Source organism: Diospyros lotus, chromosome 1 (assembly GCF_014633365.1).
Source record: "Diospyros lotus cultivar Yz01 chromosome 1, ASM1463336v1, whole genome shotgun sequence".
Classification (NCBI taxonomy): domain Eukaryota; kingdom Viridiplantae; phylum Streptophyta; class Magnoliopsida; order Ericales; family Ebenaceae; genus Diospyros; species Diospyros lotus.
This window is the reverse complement of record NC_068338.1, coordinates 54,462,858-54,481,848: the sequence shown is the minus strand read 5'-3', so window position 1 is coordinate 54,481,848 and position 18,991 is coordinate 54,462,858. Positions and strand designations below refer to the sequence as shown.

Sequence of the window (18,991 nt, the reverse complement as noted above, 5' to 3'; positions counted from 1 at the left end):
AAAAGGGCAACAATAGGGTCTAGGAAGCTAATCGTGGAACCTGTAGCTTTGGGAAGCAGCATCTCGGCTTGCAACCCCCCCAAGTCACTAACTCATGATTATAGCATTATTGGGCATTAAACTTATCTCTAAGAAGCATGAACCACTCTAAGGAGCGTTATCAGATACTAGCTCCCAACACACTTTTGATATGGTTAGACGCTTGTCCAAACTAAACTTATCCATTATCTTTTTTGACCTTCTCAAAACTATACACTTCCTGAACAATTTGGGACGCTAGTCACAGCAAAAAACATGCATGTTCTTTACGTAAAACAGAATAAACCAATATTACAATTTTGTGAGTAGCTTAAAAATTAATTGCTAGAAAAGAAAGTCAGGATTTATATCAATGTGCCTTCCTCCACACATTTTAAATTTAAAAATTTTTGGAAGCCAAAACGTTCAACTTGTTTATGAATATATGAAATATTTTGAAATAGATATGATGAATTTGTGTTTAACTTCTTTCCTTCCATATAAAAAGTGAGAATAGTTCTTATTACTTTGACACAACAAAGAATAAATATATTTGTGATGCAACACAGCTTTTTTCCCTTGCATGTATAAAATATGTGAGGGCGAACCTTGATGGTATCAGTAAGCTTACTCCTTTGTGATTGGAAGGTCCAGAATTCAAGTTACTGGAAGCAGACTCTTTTCAAAGTAAGGGTAAAGTTTCGGACAAAAAAGATCCTCTCATGACTGACCCTCATAAAGTGGGGACTCCCGTGCATTGAAGATACCTTTTTACACAAATATGCATAAATATTTGTTGACGTGTTCTTGTTTAGACATATCCACTATTTTATTTATGAATAAATGAAATATTTTGAAATAGATATGATGATTTGATGTTTACATTTCTTCCTTACACAGAATGTGAAAATATTGCTTACTATTTTGACACAATAAAGAATAAATGTAGTTGTTATGCCTGGCAAAATAAAGATACATAATAGATCAGTGAAAAATAAGCGAATAAATTGGAGGAAGGAGACTACGCCACATGACCGCCCGAGCAGCCACCTCGGACCCCCAAGTGGGGGTCAATTGGGGGTGGCGCAACCAAGCAAGGAGCCCCTGCGTGCGCATGGCCACACCACCAAGGGTCACTCGAGGGTGCCCCGCGCTTGCACCCAGCACCCCTAACCGAGGGTCAGTCGGGATGTCGTGCGCACGCAAGCATGCCCGCATCCTCCCGCACCTGCGTTCACCCGCGTCTGGGTCCACGCAAGCCAATGCACCAACACCCCCGAGTGAGGGTCACTCGGGGGTGCCACAAGCGCACCCACACCCCCGCGAGACCCAGTCAAAACTACCTCCGAACTACCCACTGAGAAGATCGGACTGCCCAACACCTAGAAGCCTCTTCCATCACTATAAATAAGGGGTCCTGTACGCAATCTCTCACACTTGCACTTCCTTCTTGCATTTAACTATTCCATACTTTCGAGAGGCTAACTTAGGTATCAAAGAGTCTACACAGGGATCCTCACCCGAGCCCCTAACCAATCTTCTTTCTAGACAGGTCATTCATCGCTATCATTCCACTTCTGGAGAGTTATCTATCGCTGTCATTCCATCTCGAGAGAGTCATCCATCGTTGTCGCTCCACTTCGAGAGAGTCATCAATCGCTCCAGATAGCCACCCTTGTCCCATCCTTAGACAGTCTCCCATATATAAATTTATTGTTGTAATTCGACAACAACAATTGGTGTCGTCTGTGGGAAACCAACAAAAGGCACAAACCCGAAGCAACAGACAAAGCCTCTCTCATGACGCTCATTCACCCCAACGAGAGACCCTTTCTCGTGTGGAAGATCATCATTAGTCCCCATATGAAAGCCAACCACCCATTAGTCTTCTCGCGAGGGCCAACTACCCATCATCCATCAATCTACCCGTGAGGGGCAGCCACCCCTCACCCATCAGTCCTCCCGTGAAGGCCATCTACCCCTCACCCATCAGTCCCCTTGTGAGGGTCATTCCTCCCTCACTCATCAGCAGCTACCCTTCCCAAGGCATCCACACCCATTGAGATTCAGTTCCAAGTTCCGCCCTTCAACACCTCATATGCCCTTCCGAGACCCTATTTTCCCCATCCCATCGGCCCAAGTGAACAAGCCACGTCTATGGTTCCTTAGGCTGAGTATAAAGCCCTGCGGCAGCAACATGCCAAGGGGATGCAAGCCTTTCGTGAAATGGCAAGAATGTTACAAAGTTTGGTTCCCTATGGCTCAATGCCAACCACCTTAAGGAAGTTTATACCAAAAATGGCCCCATCAAATGGGGCCCGTTAGGAGGTACCAGGAAACAACTGTTATCAAGAGGCCACTCCCGAGACTCATTCTCAATCCACCCCTCCTCGGAACAATCAACCAAGGTCTCTTACACGATGAGCTCATACCCAAGCTTCTCCCCAGAGAGGAAATCAAGGAGGGGCTGATCGTCGAAGGGCAAGTAGGCGAAGCCCTCAAAAGAGGAAGTACTCAGAAACTGTGGCTAGCACCCCCACGAAAAGAGGTCAAAACTCTCTAAAACTAGTAACAAAACAGAATAATGAAGCTGACGACAAGCCTTCGACCTTCGATGCTTGAGAGACAACTGCTATGAAGAAAATGATTGAGCAAGTGCTTCAACAAAAAAAGTTGTTACCGGTCTCAGAGGAGCAATCCTAGGGAAAATTGCTATTTGTGGCAAATGTAATGGAAAAACCCTTGCCGAAAAAATTCAAGATGCCCCAAATAACCCCTTACTCGAGCAAGGACGACCCTTATGACCATGTGCAAAACTATGAATCTTTGATGATGTTGTATGACTGGGACGACGAGATAATGTTTCGCGCCTTTACCTTAATAGTTTACCCGAAGCGTCCATCTCTTGCTTTAGGCAGCTAAGGGCGGAATTTATTAAAGCATTTGTTATTAACAGCCGAAGGAAGAAAGACACAACATATCTCCTCAGCCTTCGATAGGGAGCCAAAGAGACCCTCCGACAGTATGTGGACAAGTTCCAGAATGCCACCCTTAAGGTTCATGATTTACCGGTTGAAATGACAGTGTCCACTATGTTCCAAGGGACGCGATGAACCACCTTGGAAGAATCCCTATCTCTAGACTCGCCAAAGTCTTTGGCAGATTTGTTCATCAAGGTAAATAAATACATACACTATATGAAAGTAATGAGGACTATGGGAATAGATGAAGACAGGGAACATAAAAGAAAGGAGCGGGATGTTGAAGAAGACCTTAATCGGTAACAGGAGAGGGCACGAAGATTGGATGCAATCAAGCCACAATTAACCACTATGCCCGGCTCACCCAACCTCGACCTGCCATATTAGCAGCCATAGAAAGGTCGAGTCTCATCAGACTTCCAAAAATGATGAATCGACCTACAGGAAAAAATCAAGATGAATATTGCAGATACCAAAGAACTCGTGGCCATTTCACTTATCAATGTCGCAAATTGAAAAATCAGATTGAAATGCTTGTTTGGGAAGGTCACTTACAAAAATATGTACAAGGAAAAGAAATAAATGATAGGGAGCCATTTGAGGGAGGGGATAGACAAAATCAAAGATAGGAGGAAGGAGGGAAGGACTACACACAAGATCCCCCTCTAGATAAAGAACCAACATATCAGTCTATACATGTCATTTCGGGAGGGGAAACCATGGCTAGTGACAGCCCCTCTTCCTGAAAGGCCTATGCCCGTCTAGCCTACCAAATCAACTTGGTAATGGAGGTTAGAGATAATGAAGACCCATTATGTTCACACCTGCCGACAAAGGAGATGTAATCATTCCACATGATAACTCAATGGTAATTTCAGTTGTCATTGCAAAGCACCCCATTAGGAGAATTCTAGTAGATAGTGGCAACTTAGTTAACCTCATTTATTGGAATTGCTTCGAGCATATGTACATTTCTCAAGATCAATTGAAAAAGGTCTCCTCCCCTTTATACAATTTCACTGGGGAAACTGCCTCGATGGTTGGCTCAATTCAATTGCCAATCACATTGAGCTCCAATTCTCAGAGTATAACACAACAAGTTAACTTTATGGTGGTTAAAGCCACCTCAGTTGAGTACAATATGATTTTGGGCCGCCCCTTGCTCAACAACATAAGGGTTGTAGTCTCTTCCCGCTATCTGTTAATGAAGTTTCCTACGCCTCAAGGTGTGGGACAAGTCTGAGGGGATCAGCGAAAGGCACGCACTTGTTACGTGTCATCCACGAAGAGGAAGAAAAATGAGGAGACTTTATCCATTTCCAAACAAGCTGAGCAGCATTAACTGCCCATAAATCTCGACCAGTGGAAAAATTGGGAGCCATACGATGGAGTGAGGCTGAGCAAGGGAAGCTAGCATATATCGGCTCGGGGCCTTCGGAGAAGGCGAAACTATGGGCCAAAAACCTAGAACTCAAACCACCTCAAGTTTTACTATTCCCCTCATATGAATTGTACACATGATAATTGTTAATAATGATATGAGCCGAAGGCGAGACCGTGGACGCAGGCACACTTAGCTAAACCACGTAAAAAATGCTTGTATTTTCTCGTGCACTACATTATATTATTTCTTCTTGAGAAACGAAAAGATCAATCAAAAGTTCTTTTCGCGCAAAAAGCTTGTTGACCCACTAACAGCCTAACAACGAGGTAAAAAACAAAAAAACCCCTTCTCTCGCAAACACCCCAACAACGAGGTAAAAAAACAAAAGGTCGTTGTCCCACTAATAGCCCAGCAACGAGGAGAAAAACAAGCTCATTGTCCCACGCATAGCCCAGCAATGAGAAGATAGTATAAGACCGTTGTCTCGTGAGTAACCCGGCAATGGAGAGTTATAAAACTATTGTCCCACGAGTAGCTCGACAACGGGGAGTTATAAGACCATTGTCCAGCACGTAACCTAACAATAGAGATAATGTTAAAAGTTGTCTCGAGTATAGGATAATAAGATCAGTGAAAGCAGTGCATTTTGAAGGCCAATGAAGAATTAAATAGAAGTTTATATCTTAATCTGTAATTAGTGATAGTTAGGGGGTTAAACTGTAAATATCTGATAGTCTTCATTGGGATGTCCACCTTCTGTTATAAATAGAAGGCAGAGGGAGTCATTTATGGGTATGAAATTATGTCGAGTGCATGTATTCTCTGAGAGGAAAGGCTAGATGATTGATAACACTTTGTAATCTTGGGAGAGAATCGTATGGGTGTACTCAGAGAAGGAGAGACTGTTGTACTGATTGATTTTTTATTAAATCAAGACTGCTCTCGGTCAAGGTTGGATGTAGGGTTGCTTTCAAGCAATCCAAACCAAGATAAACTGATATCTCATGTTTGTGGTTTGAATGTTTTTATTTCTATTTTCATTCTTTTAATTTTGTTCTTACAATTTCAATTTCTTATTTTTGTTGTTTTTGAATTGATTTCGGGTGAGGAGTTGAGAGAATTAGCACTTGTAAACATTGTTTGAGTTGTCAAAAGAGCTCCTAATCATAACAAAAAAAATAAAGCCATTGTCCCATGTATAGCCCGACGATGAGAAAAAACAAAACCGTTATCCCGCAAGTAACCGAACAACGAATGGAATATCAATCATCCCATAAGCAACGTACTTTGTTTAACCCGATGAGAAGTTAAAAAATGGCCCTACCAAACAACATACATTGTGTGTCCTGGAAATGAACCACTAGTTGCCCCGTAAGCAACATAGCCCATGTAGCCCGACAACCATAGAGTCAAAAGATGTTCCGCTAGCACGTCGATCTAACCAACCCAAAGGAAAAAGGTTGCAAGATAGTCAAAGGACCACCATGGGAAATAAAATTACCCATGGTCCACCTTGCGATACGATAATTCAAACCCCAAAGATCATCTATGGTTCAGGCAAAGTTCACAATATGCCAATGCTTATCACGGCGAAGTATAGATGCGTATAGGGGCCAATCCCGGGCTCAGTCATTGAATCTGCGTCTAACACTCATGAGTGGATTTGAAGATTGTTCCCGTAAAGCATTGAGCCATCAACAAGCATCACAAAAGTCAAGGAAAAGAAGAGCCCTCACCCCCTCGGGAGTTGGGAGCGCATGAAGTAGTCGTGTCTATGCTTTCGGAGGATGGAGGATTGAAGCTTCAGCACTGCATGCATCCTCCAAAGCATCTGCCTCATCATCTCTAAGCCATGGGCGCTTATGGGAAGTCGAAATACAAAAGTGTCAGAGCTACAAATAATCGAGAGACGTGAAGACGAAAGGGATTGGTACAAAATAAAAATTCATTAAAGGAAATAACACTCACTTGAAGACTCACTAGTGGTGCAGGCAAAACACTCTTTCTCTCGAAGCACACGACAGAAGAGTAGGGAGCAATTGTTACGTCTGGCAAAATAAAGATACAAAATAGATCGATGAAAAATAAGCGGAGGAAGGAGAGTATGCCATGTGGCTACCCAAGCAACCACCTTGGACCCCCAAGTGGGGGTCACCCAAGGGTGGCCGCCAATTGCACCCCCAAATGGGAGTTACTCGAGGGTGGCATGGCCAAGCAGGGAGCCCCTGCATGCATGGCTGCGGGGCACAGCTACACCCTAGAGTGAGGTCCACTAGGGGGTGTCGCGCGAGCACCCGCATGCTCGTGTCTACCCACTCCCACGCAGCCACACCCACGCACGCCAATGCACCAACACCCCCAAGTAAGGGTCACTCAAGGGTGCCATAGGCGCGCCCACACCCCCACGAGACCTGGTCAAAACTACCTCTGAACTACCCGCCGAGAAGATTGGACCACCCAACACCTGGTAGCCTCTTCCATCACCATAAATAGGGGAGTCCTCCCTCCATTCGGTACGCAATCTCTCACACTCGCATTTCCTTCTTGCATTCAACTATTTCATACTTTTGAGAAACTAACTTAGGCATCGAACGATCTACGCAGGGATCCTCACCCGCGCCCCCTAACCAATCTTCTTTCCAAACAGGTCATCCATCACTATCATTGCACCCCAAGAGAGTCATCAATCACTATCATTCCACCCCGAGAGAGTCATTCATCGCTATCGCTCTACTCCGGGAGAGTCATCCATCGCTCCAGATAGCCACCCTTGTGCCATCCTTAGACGGTCTCTCATACATAAATTCATTGTTGTAGTTCAGCAACAACAATAGTTATAACATAAAAAATTAATATAAAGATTTTTTTCTCATTTACACATAATAAAATATGCATATATATAAGATGATGTGATCTTGTCTAGTCATGTCCACTTATTTCATATTATCCTATTGAGATGTTTGTGTTTCGATGTCATATTTTTTGTAAACATATCTACTTCTTAGCTTATCCTTAAAACATCAAAAGAAATCTATCATGTTTAAGGTCATTAAACTAATAGTTAAGTCTAATATCATAGCTCCACCCCCACCCCAAGGGTATATCTGCTTATGGGCTCCATGTGTGTGTTTGTATCCGTGTGTGTTTGCGCAAGCATGTGAAATAGAAGGGGGGGTCAATTGAGGAAAATTTCCAAAGTAAATGCAACCAAAAAGACAACATCACCAACCTCATGCGCACTCATATGAAAAGCCCATTTCTTTTGTGGATGTTGAGAGGAAAATGATGTAATGACTTCTGCAGTTTTCTTAACAATGGGTACAATATCTTGCACTGAAACAGTAGTATCACTTTTTGGTACAGGAGCCAATCTCTTCTGAGAAGGTGAAGAAGTTTTTGGTCCATTTTCTTCAACTTTGTCTTCCTCCTCAGATGTGGTGTCACGAGCATCAAGCAAAGAGGTATCAAGTAGATCATTGTACTTCTGATTGTCAAAGGCATCATGTATAATTTTTGATGAATCCACATCCTCCAGGCTTCTAAGAGCCAGTCCACTTAGCATGTTAGTTGTCAATTTACTAGGTAATTTTTCCCTCACAGTGGCTACCTGCCCTGCTGATGATTTCTCCATTGGAACCAACTTCTCAAGCTGGTGAAATATTCTTGTAGCCATGTCAGTGGACTTGGAAGGGACCAGTGTGTAACTTGTACTAGGAATGTCATTATCCCTGTTCTCCCCCACTGTTTTTGAAGTTCTGTAGTTAGGTCCATCCAAGGAAGGCTGCTTCTGAGTCCAAGATGCAGGTGATTGAGTGGTATCAGTGTCAGGATCAGAAACAACTCCCATTACACAACTAGGAAGAGGACTTCCAGATGACAGCAAGCTGAAACTTTTGGCAGTCAAAAGATTAGTCTTTTGTCGAATTCTGCGTACAGGACCAACAGATCCAACATCATTTTCTAAGACACAACTCCTGCGCTTAAGGGCCTGGTACAAAGAAGAAGATAAAATAAAGAAAGTATGTCAAACATAATCCCAAAAGAACAAAGAAGAAAATGAGTAAAAACCCAGTACAAATACCAATTGTTTAGACCCAACTAATCCATCACTCTCCCTTGCATATTGAGATGATAATGCAAATGCTCCACCATATCCATCATAAGCAGGACTGCTACCCTGGAAATCCGTCAAGATAATTTTCAAACTAAGAAACAAGGTTTTCTCCTATTATGCATGAACATATCAGATATAAGCATATTGGAGCAGCAAATAACCTTTTGAGCAGAAGTTGGATTAATTCTGGAATAAGGCATTCGAGCCATGTTATATATTGCAGACCTGCCTCGCAATCTCGGGGTTCTAAAGCCATTTTCAGGAGCCCCACCATGAACAGAAGCCTTGGGTACGAGGGGCGGGACTGGTGATTTTGGAGTAACTAGTACACTATTCGGCATATTTCCACCTTCCCCCCGTGCTTGATGCCGCAAACCTAACATTGACGGCGACATATTTGACAGACCACCCATGTATTCTTTGGCAATCTCAGCCGGTGTAGCAACCTCCTCTTCTGGGACCTGATGCATTTTTATCTTGAATGTGAAATAGAGTGACACTAACAGTAGCAGAAAGTTAAGAAGAAGAAGATGATGATGATGATGATGATAAAAGGCAAAAGAATGTAGAAGAGTCTTGTAGTGGGTGATGCTTGCATCCTTGATAGGTTTTTTTAATTCTCAAGGGAGTAATAGCTAAAAGTTTGGGGCACTATTCCTTTTTGAGTTAAATGGCACATCAGGAGAGAAAAGAATAGTAGAACTTTTGCTAGTCTTGAGAGGCAAAATTTTTGTCTTAAGAGATCATTCTCATTTTCCTTTTCTGTAGTTGGAGGAAAACCTCCATTTCTCCCATAATCTGTGCTTTATGTTTATGGCATTTCTTTGTAATGAGTTGTTCAGGCGTTCAGGCGCAAGGTTCACCCTCTAAAGGCATTCTCTTTTATATATTCTTACTGTTATTCATAAAAAAAAAGGTGTCACATTGCAACCATCATGTTAAAAGCAAAATAATCGTTCAAAAACATGTTAAAAGGAAGAGTAATTGGTTTGAGCAAGTTAATACCTGTGAACTGACAACATGAGTCGAAATACCTCCATGACATCTATCCAAGTTAGTTTCTACCCTAGTTCCTTGCACTTGGCTATTTATGAGTCCGCCATGTCTTTCAAGAACACTTGCTGCCTGCTGAACTTTTAATTCCATCCTTTTGTCAACATCCTCATTAGGTAAATCAACAGTTTTTGACCGCAGCAATTCTGTCAAACGATCAACTTCATAGCTGTAGCATATATTTTGATCAGAAATACGGACGATTGATGCCCCAAACTGAGGAAGAAATGTTAACAAATATCTTATTGTATGCAAGCGATTCCAATATCAATCATGGGTGGAATCCATTGGGCAATTCACTTCGAGCCCATTTGGCAGCCCTTTCATTTCCAGTTTTCATTTTTCATTATTTTGGATTCAGAAACAAGAGATGGCATTTGATTGCACATGTTTATTTTAAAAAAATTTAAAACAATGAAAACGATAAAAAAAAGTGTTTCCAGTCCCCACGACCTCTACCCCGTACACTGCTTCCTGTGAACTTAATCATCAAACTTCAAGCGACCTCTTCAACAAGTCACCAAGACATTGGAGACTTCCATGGGAGTCTCTAGCAAGTCATCTGGACATCGCCGGCTGACTCTCAATTAGTAAGTACCACGACCCCACTAGCAGTGGGGAAAAAAAAAAAAGGAAAGGAAATAAAATGAAAAAAAAAATAAAGCTAAAAACAAAACAAAATTATCAAACAACATTACAAGTTTTCATTTTTCTTAAATGAAAAAAACTAATCACCAAAAAAATATAAATAAAAACATAAAAAATCTCCCATAATGTAAAGAGAAATAATTCTATCCTTACACGAAAGTGCCGCAAGCAAAAGGTCCCAAAATTTTAGAATTAGAGAGTGACAAGAGGGGGGAGGAAAGCTAAATGTTGCATCAATGGGTAAAATAAAATGATCGGAATTACATGAAAATAATTAAGGGAAAAGGTTAATGTCCAATACTAAATCCTTAGTGGAATACAACAAAATGTCAAAAAAGTAAAGAAACATTTGTAACTACATGAATCGCATCCATGATAGATGATTTATTTATAATTTATCCTGAAAAAAAGCATCACATGATATATGTACATCTAAAGGTTAGATTCATTCAATTTTATGCTCAAGGACACCAAAGCATCATGAGACTACAAAATTGGTATGCATTAAATTAAATGGATTTCTAAGTGTGGTTAGGTAGTTAAAACTATAATTTATACATAACTGTATGGAACATGTCAAACTAGACACTTGGAACACATAATATGACCAGTTTAATATTTCCGTTCTTATTCCAATAATATGGTTTATTTTTTCTGGATAACCCAAAGTTATGTTGATGCAATAGAATAAGAAACAATTGAATCTTAATATTGCTTCCTTTTGTATATGGCATGCAATGTCAGAATTTATAACAATTTCCACACCAGAAAACTGCCAGAAAATAATAAACAACATTAAAGCCTGATGGTGAAGCTGCAGTTCATCGGTGCATGCAGACAGGACAACACACAAATGCAAACCAAAAACACAAACTCATAAAAAGGGGGCAAGGGAAATGACAAAAACAAAACTGGAAAGAAGGATAATAAACTAAGCCAAAAACTTACCTGGTAAACGTCTTTAGCTTTAGTATTTGCTCAAGTTCAGAAATTCCACTACCATCAGAGCTATTAGCAGGATTGCTACCACCATCTAAGGCTGGTACTTGCACTCCAAGGGGAATCTTCAGACAAATTTATATCAAGATATGTAAATCATCAAAAGGGGTATAAAAAACAACAATGCTTTCACTAAACAGGGCCAGACTATCACCAAAAAGGTATTTCTTGACACATTAATACCAACAATAGTAAACTAAAATCTATATGCATAATGAAGAAAGTATGCAAAACTTAAAAATGTGCCATGCTGTAATTGCCAAAAAGAATATCATCAATTTAAAAACTGTAAACATGTCATGCTACTACCCTAATGATTGCTTAGATAAGCACCAGAAAATGAAAATTTATACTCACATTGGGAACTGAATGCTGGAGCCTATCCCTTGTTTCCTGGTTTTCTTCTGGTAAAATCACAGAATATTTAATTGCAATCAAAATCATGGAAGTGGCACTTTGCATTATACAAAAGTGGTGATGTTCAATATTGTAATGGAGTATATTCAGAATAACAAGAGCTGAGAACATCAAAGTGTGTGTCATGTTACTACCCAGCTGAAAAATGAGTTGAAGTTGCATTTTCTCCCTTTCAGACAAAAGGGGAAAAAAAAAAAGTCTCAGTCTCCAACTAATGCTGTTTAAGTACAGTTTGGGCAAATCCTCGGGTTTTGAATAATTCAAAGCTGTTGCAGTCACTACAGTTAGCCATACTATAACAAGCATAACAGCCCATTGCAATACCACTAAGACCACTACGGCAAACCATAGACTGCCCTTAGTTGCATGATTGTGCAATATCACTCTAAGAATAGAAGAGAAATGAAAGAAAAAAAAAATCAGTTGTCTATTCTTCTAGTTAGATGATTTTGTAAAATTGCTCCGAGCAAGAACTATCATTTCTAGGAACCCTAAAACATAACATCTCTCTCTCAATCTCTCTTCTTTCTGCAACAAACACCTCTCTTGCTCTATCTTCCTGTTGAACCCTCTACCTTTTGTGAAGATGAGACAGAATGACTAGATTTCTCTTTTTTGGGGAAGGGGATCTTGAGATTCTGATGGTCATATGAGAGACGTGGAATTAGATCTAAGGATCATCCTGGAGATGGGTTAAGTTTTTCTTTCCATATTTGTTGGTCTGATTTTAGTCATGTTTCCATGTTGTATAAATAAGCTGAATTCTTGAAAGCTTACTTGAATATTATTGAATCCAAGTAGAAGTATTTATACAAGTATAAAATATCTATGTTATCTCCTAGAAAATAGGAATAAATTCAAATTTAGATAACAATAACTGATTTTTGAAATGCTGGAATTATCTTCTGCTTTCAAGCTGTATCTTTCCCTTGAATTTTGGAGCTTATCTTATCTTTTAGGCTGCCACATCTTTTAAATCTTAAAGTCTTATCTTATCACCAACCACCTTATCTTCCCTTTTTAAACTTAAACACCCAACCTCATCGTCCAACACTTCCCCTCAAGCTGGTAAAATATTTGTCATTCCCAGCTTGCCAATTAGTAATTCGAAACCTAGTCTTGATATGGCTTTCGTAAACACATCAGCCACTTGACTTCTTGTAGCAATATAGGATAGATTAATTCCTCCTTTCTCAATTTCCCTCTTTATAAAACTTCGATCTATTCTCACATGCTTCATTCAGTTATGCTAAACTAGATTTTTAACAATACTAATTGCTAATTTATTATCACTATACACATTTGTTTGTTGTGACAAAGGAATATATGTGTCTTCCATCAGTCTTTCTAACCAAATCACTTCAAAAATTCCTTAAACTTTAGCTCAAAATTCTGCCTCAGTAATACTGCAAGCAACAACTAATTGCTTTTTACTTCTCCATGTAACCATATTTCCCCATACTTTAGTACAATAACCTGAAGTTGACCAACCAACAACAACAACATATCTAGCCTTTATCCCACTATGTGGAGTCGGCTACATGAATTCTAGACTTCCATGTATTTCTATCTTTAGTCATATCTCCATTTAAGCCCATACACTTCATATCAAACTTTAATATCTCTCTCAAAGTCTTATTGGGTCTGACTCTACCTCTTTTTTTGACTAATTGTTCCATTTCATCAACTCTCATCGCAGGAGCGTCTCTAGGTCTTCTTCTCATATGACCAAACCATCTTAGTCTAGTCTCTCTCATCTTCTCCTCAATTGGCACTACTCCGAATAATCTCATTTCTACTTTTATCTTTTCTTGTATGGTCCCACATCCATCTTAGCATCCTCATCTCCGCTATACTCATCTTTTGCTCATGCTAGTATTTGACTACCCAACATTCAAAGCCATACAACAAAACTAGTATTATAGCAGTCCTATAGAATTTTTCTTTCAGTTTTAATGGGATTTTACCATTACATAACACCCCCAATTCATTTCTCCATTTTAACTAACCTGCCTTAATTCTATGCGCAACATCCTCGTAAATTTCTCTATCTTTTTGAATCGCTGATCCTAAATATCAAAAATGGTCTTTTCTTTATATGATTTGGTCTTCCAATTTTAGTATAACATCATCCACTCTTGCATTCTTACTAAATTTACATTCCATATATTTTGTTTTCCTTCTACTTAATTTAAATCCCTTAGATTCTAAATTATTTCTCCACAACTCAAGCTTAGTGTTCACTCTCTCTTTTGTTTCATCCACCAACACTATGTCATCTGCAAATAGCATACACCATGACACCTTTGTCTGAATGTATTTAGTGAGTTCACTCATTACTAAAGCAAATAAGTATGGACTTAGTGCAAAACCTTGATGCAATCCCATTATAATTTTAAACGATTTAGTATCATCTCTACATGTTCTGACCCTTGTCTCTGCACCGTAATACATGTCCTTAAGGGCTTGTATATAGGCTATTCGGACTCCTTTCTTCTCTAAAACCCTCCATAATACTTCTCTAGGGACCCTATCAAAGGTCTTTTCTAGATCTATAAACACCATATGCAGGTCCTTCTGATGATCTCGATATCTTTCCATTAGGCGCCTCAGTAGATATATAGCTTCCATTGTTGACCTACCAGGCATAAAACCAAACTGATTTTCCAGGATGTCTGTTTCTTTTCTGAGCCTCTGCTCTATTACTCTCTCCCAAAGTTTCATGGTATGGCTCATTAACTTAATTCATCTATAATTTTTACAGTTTTGAACATCTCCTTTGTTCTTGTATATAGGAATCAAAGTACGCTTCCTCCACTCATCTGGCATCTTTTTGATTTAAGGATCGCGTTAAATAATTTTGTTAGCCAGGAGATGCTCTCTTCTCCCATGTATTTCCATGCTTCTATTAGTATATTATCCAGTTCCACCGCTTTATAATTTTTCATCTTTTTTAATGCTTGCCTTATTTCTTTTGAACTTATGCGTCAATAAAATGTATAGCTCACGTTCCCTTCAGAGTTACTAAGATATCCCAACCAAACTCTTATGTCCCCACCATCATTGAATAATTTTGTGAAATACTCCTTCCATCTCTCCTTAATCGCTCCCTCATTCACTAGTATATTTTGGTTTTCATCTTTTATGCATTTCACTTGGTTTAGATCCCTTGTTTTTCTTTCTTTACTTTAGATAATTTATAAATATCCCTTTCTCCATCTTTTGTATCAACTCGTTTATATAAATTCGCATATACTTTTGACCTTGCTTCACTAACAACTCTTTTTACTGTCTTTTTCATTTCTTTATAATTTTTTATGTCTTCTTCATTGCTACACTGATATACAGCCTTATAGCAAGTTTTCTTATTTCTAATTTTCAATTATACCTCTTCATTCCACCACCAAGACTCCTTAAAGTTTGCAACTCTATCATTTGTCTTTCCAACGACTACCTTTGTCGTGCTTCTTAGGGCAGTAGCCATTTCCCTCCATATTTGGTTTGCTTGTCCTTTTCCATTCCATTCCCTTCTACCTCTTAATTTTTCTTTGAAGATTAATTGTTTCTCCCCTTCTAAATCCCACCACCTAATTCTTGGATTTTGTTTTATGTGATTTTTTCTATTCCAATTTCTTGCTTGGACATCAAGTACCAAAAGTCTATGTTGAGTAGTCAAACACTCCCCCGGTATCACTTTACAATCCCTACAACATAACCGATCCTCTTGTCTCATGAAGAAGTAATCTATTTGGGTGTTTGATGTGACATTTTTATATGTGATTAAATGTTCGTCTCATTTTTTGAACCTAGTATTAGTTATGATGAGCCCATATGTTATAGTAAAATCTAGAATAGACTTACCCTCATTATTAATTTCCCCCGAATCCATACCCTCCATGTACCTCTCTATAGCCATTTTCATCTCTACCCACGTGGTCATTTAAGTCACCTCCTATAATCACTTTCTCTGCTCTTGGTATCATTTGTATGAGTCTCTCTAGGTCCTCCCAGAATTTTGCTTTTATCTCCTCACATAACCCGCTTGTGGTGCATATGTACAAAAGATATTCATAGTCATTCTTCCTAAACCAACATTCACCATAATAATTCTATCCCCTATTCTCTTTACATCCGCTACCTCATCTACTAAGTTTTTATCCATAATAATCCCCACTCCATTTTTCGCTTGATCATTTCCTGTGTACCATATTTTATATCCAGTTTCTGATAAAAATTTTACTTTTTTCCCTACCCATCTCGTCTCTTAAAGGCACATAATATTAATCTTTCTCCTAATCATCACATCTACCACTTCCATAGCTTTGCCTGTTAATGTTCCTATGTTCCATGACCCAATGCTTAATCTATGATTTTGGTTTTGCCCTTAACTTTGAATTTGATTTTGGACTAGCTTCTTTACCTACATCTGTCCAAGCAAATGAGGGGACCCTTGCTCATTTGTCACTACATATGGGTATCGATGCAGCGGCCCTAGCTCACTTGACACTACACGGGCAGTGTAGCGCATCAATAAAGCCCTCAATTCCTCTCTCTGCTATTTTTTGAAATAGCAATCCCTTTCCAAGTGTCTTTTTTAGAGATACGTTATGACATGAAAAACAGCATTTATATGTCTTTGGGTAGAAGAATGCATATATTGACTTATTACACTTACTGCATAGGCTATATTCGTCCTTGTCAGGGATAAGTAGATTAATTTTCTCACCAACCATTGATATCTTTCAATTTCTACCGAGGCATCATCATTGATTTCTCCAGATTTTCAGTTCCTTTCTAGAGGTGTTTCAGTAGGTCTACACCCTAGTATACCTGTTTCTTTCAACAAATCAAGTGCATATTTTCTTTGTGAGATGAAAAGGCCTTCTTTACTCCAAGCCACCTCCATTCCTAGGAAATGCCTCATTATTCCTAGGTCTTTGACTTCAAATTCAACTCTCAATTGCTTCTTAAAGCTCTCTATTTCTTGCATGTCATCTCCTGTCACTATAATATCATCCACATAGACGACCAATATAGCCTTCCTTCCATTAGTTGTGTGTTTTAACCCGTTGTCAGAATCTGATTCTAACAAGGGAAATTCTCCTATAATTCAATGGGAATTGCTCTTGATCGAAGAAGATAACAGAGAAAGGGAAAGGAATAGAGAGAACACAGAGCAAAGAGAGAGAGTTGAGAAAGGAGAGTTGAATCAATTATATTCAATCATGCCTCTATGGGCCGTGGGAATTGGCTTATATACCAATCCATTATGGATTGGCACCAACATTTGAATTACATCTTTTGCACTCTTCTATGTAATTGCCACCTCTTCTACACCCTTCTATGCATAACCACCCTCTCCCCTTATTACAATTATACCCTTGGTACATGCATCATATCTTTTCCCACCTAAGTAATACCCTCTAGTCACGTGACACTTCCCCCCCCCCCTCCCCCTCTCCCTCTCCCGCTAGAAACCTTACATCCTCAAGTAGGTTAAAGTAGTCCTACTGCCTTAGGAAACTGCTTCAAGAGATCGTGTAGATACTCCCACGTGTTGTTTTCTGGATGGATGTTGGACCAATGCACTAACACTTGTGTGATGGGTACCCTTTGCTTGTAGATGACCCGTTTGCCTACAATGGCTATAGGTTCAGCCACTTGTTGAATTTCTTGAGCTGCTGGTGGTAGGGTAAAACTTACAAGGTTGTTTCTAGGGGAATGCTTAAGGAGCGACACATGAAACACATGGTGGATGTGGGATCCTTCTGATAACTGTAGTTTGTAGGCAACCTTTCTCACCTGAGCTATCACTTCATAGGGGCCATAAAATTTGAGGTTGAGCTTAGTCATTGCCTTTGGGGATAGAGTCTTTAATTGGACTTGCCTCAACTTCAAATACGCCTTATCCCCCATAGAGAAGGTCCTCTCACTCTGCTTCCTATGAGCAAATTATTTCATCTGGTTCTGTGCATTAGTCAACTCCTTCTTTACGGTTTGCACCATTTGTTGCCTCTAAGCCAAATAGTTGTCCACTGTGGCTACTAGGTGATGGCTCCCACCAATTGGTAACAAAGGCAATTTATATCCAAAAAGGGACTCAAAGGGGGTCATCTTCAAGGCGGTATGGTGGTTGGTGTTGTACCACCATTGTGCTAAGGGAAGCCACTTGTGCCACCCGGTAGGGTGCACTAAGGACACACACCTTAGATAGGTTTCTAGGCATTGGTTGATCAGTATAAAGAATAATTGGGCTACCTGAACCCATTTACTTTTGAACAATTTCTGCAGCCTCTTACATGTGATTAGTTTGCAAGTGCCCACCTCTGCATTGCCAATTATGGTCATATTTCTCCCTCATTTTTCAACAGCCACTTCCATTTTATTAAAATCAAAACAAATGGGACTAACTTCTTTCATCCAATCACTCCTAGAAATCACATCCCCCAGCTTCAATAGTCATAGGTCAGCCTCAAATTCTTCTCCCTGCATCTGCCAACAAAATCCCACACATGTTGACTTGCATATCATTTCTTGTCCATTAGTAATTGTGACTCATAGAGGATGAGTTCCTGTAAGGCTGCATTTCAGCATCTTAGTTGTCCCATCATCAAGGAAGCAATGAGTGTTTCCACTGTCAATTAGCATCATTAAGTTGTTTTCCCTGGCACTTCCTTCCACTTTTATAATCTTATTGTTAGTCCACTTTCTCTTCTTCTCCATCTTCACTTGACTACCTTCTTCCTCTCCTTCTTCTTCATTTCCCTCCAGCAATAACAACTAGCGTTTACACTGATGCCCTGGAGAATACTTGTCTCCACACCTAAAACAAAGGCCTACCTACCTCCTCTGTTCCAACAACTTACTAGCTAACAATTGTGGGGGTGCTGGCAGAGCCAACAACCTACTTCCCTGACCGAATGGTCCTCCACTTCTATTCCATCCCTTATTCCCCTGTTGTAAGGGCATCATTTGCCATCCCTTATTTGCTCCCTTCTCTTTCTTCATCGGTGCCTCTACAGTTAATTCATGTAGTTTGGCACACTCTGCAGCTTGTTTGATTGTCTTAGGCTGGAACATTTTGACTGTGGAGCGTAATTCTTCGTTCAAGCCACTAATGAAGCTTGATATGAAGTACCCCTCAATAAGTGTGGGGTTTGAGATCAACATAAAGGCCTTCAACTCCTCAAACTTTTGTTGATAGGCCTGCACAATCCCCTCCTGCCTCAATTTGTTAAACTCCATGACCACATCCAACATTCCTCTTTCCCCAAAGCGTTCACAAAGATCCTCCATGCACACTCCTCCTTCACTTCACTCCACCCTTCGTACCACGAGTCCCCCGTGTCATTCAAGTAGGCAGCCGCTAAGGTCACC

At 40.0% G+C, this 18,991-nt stretch overlaps 1 protein-coding gene across 1 annotated transcript in view; it reads right to left on the bottom strand.

Moving 5' to 3' along the window:
- The window catches only part of LOC127798942 (nuclear pore complex protein NUP1-like), a 43,020-nt gene that overhangs the window by 12,564 nt on the left and 11,465 nt on the right, over positions 1-18,991 (bottom strand). Inside the window, exons 2-7 of the mRNA XM_052332602.1 lie at positions 11,555-11,601; positions 11,147-11,262; positions 9,503-9,719; positions 8,659-8,958; positions 8,465-8,560; positions 7,613-8,371 (exon numbers count right to left, since the gene is read on the bottom strand). Coding sequence (XP_052188562.1) covers positions 7,613-8,371; positions 8,465-8,560; positions 8,659-8,958; positions 9,503-9,719; positions 11,147-11,262; positions 11,555-11,601 — 1,535 coding nt within the window. The remainder of the gene's footprint in view (positions 1-7,612; positions 8,372-8,464; positions 8,561-8,658; positions 8,959-9,502; positions 9,720-11,146; positions 11,263-11,554; positions 11,602-18,991) is intronic.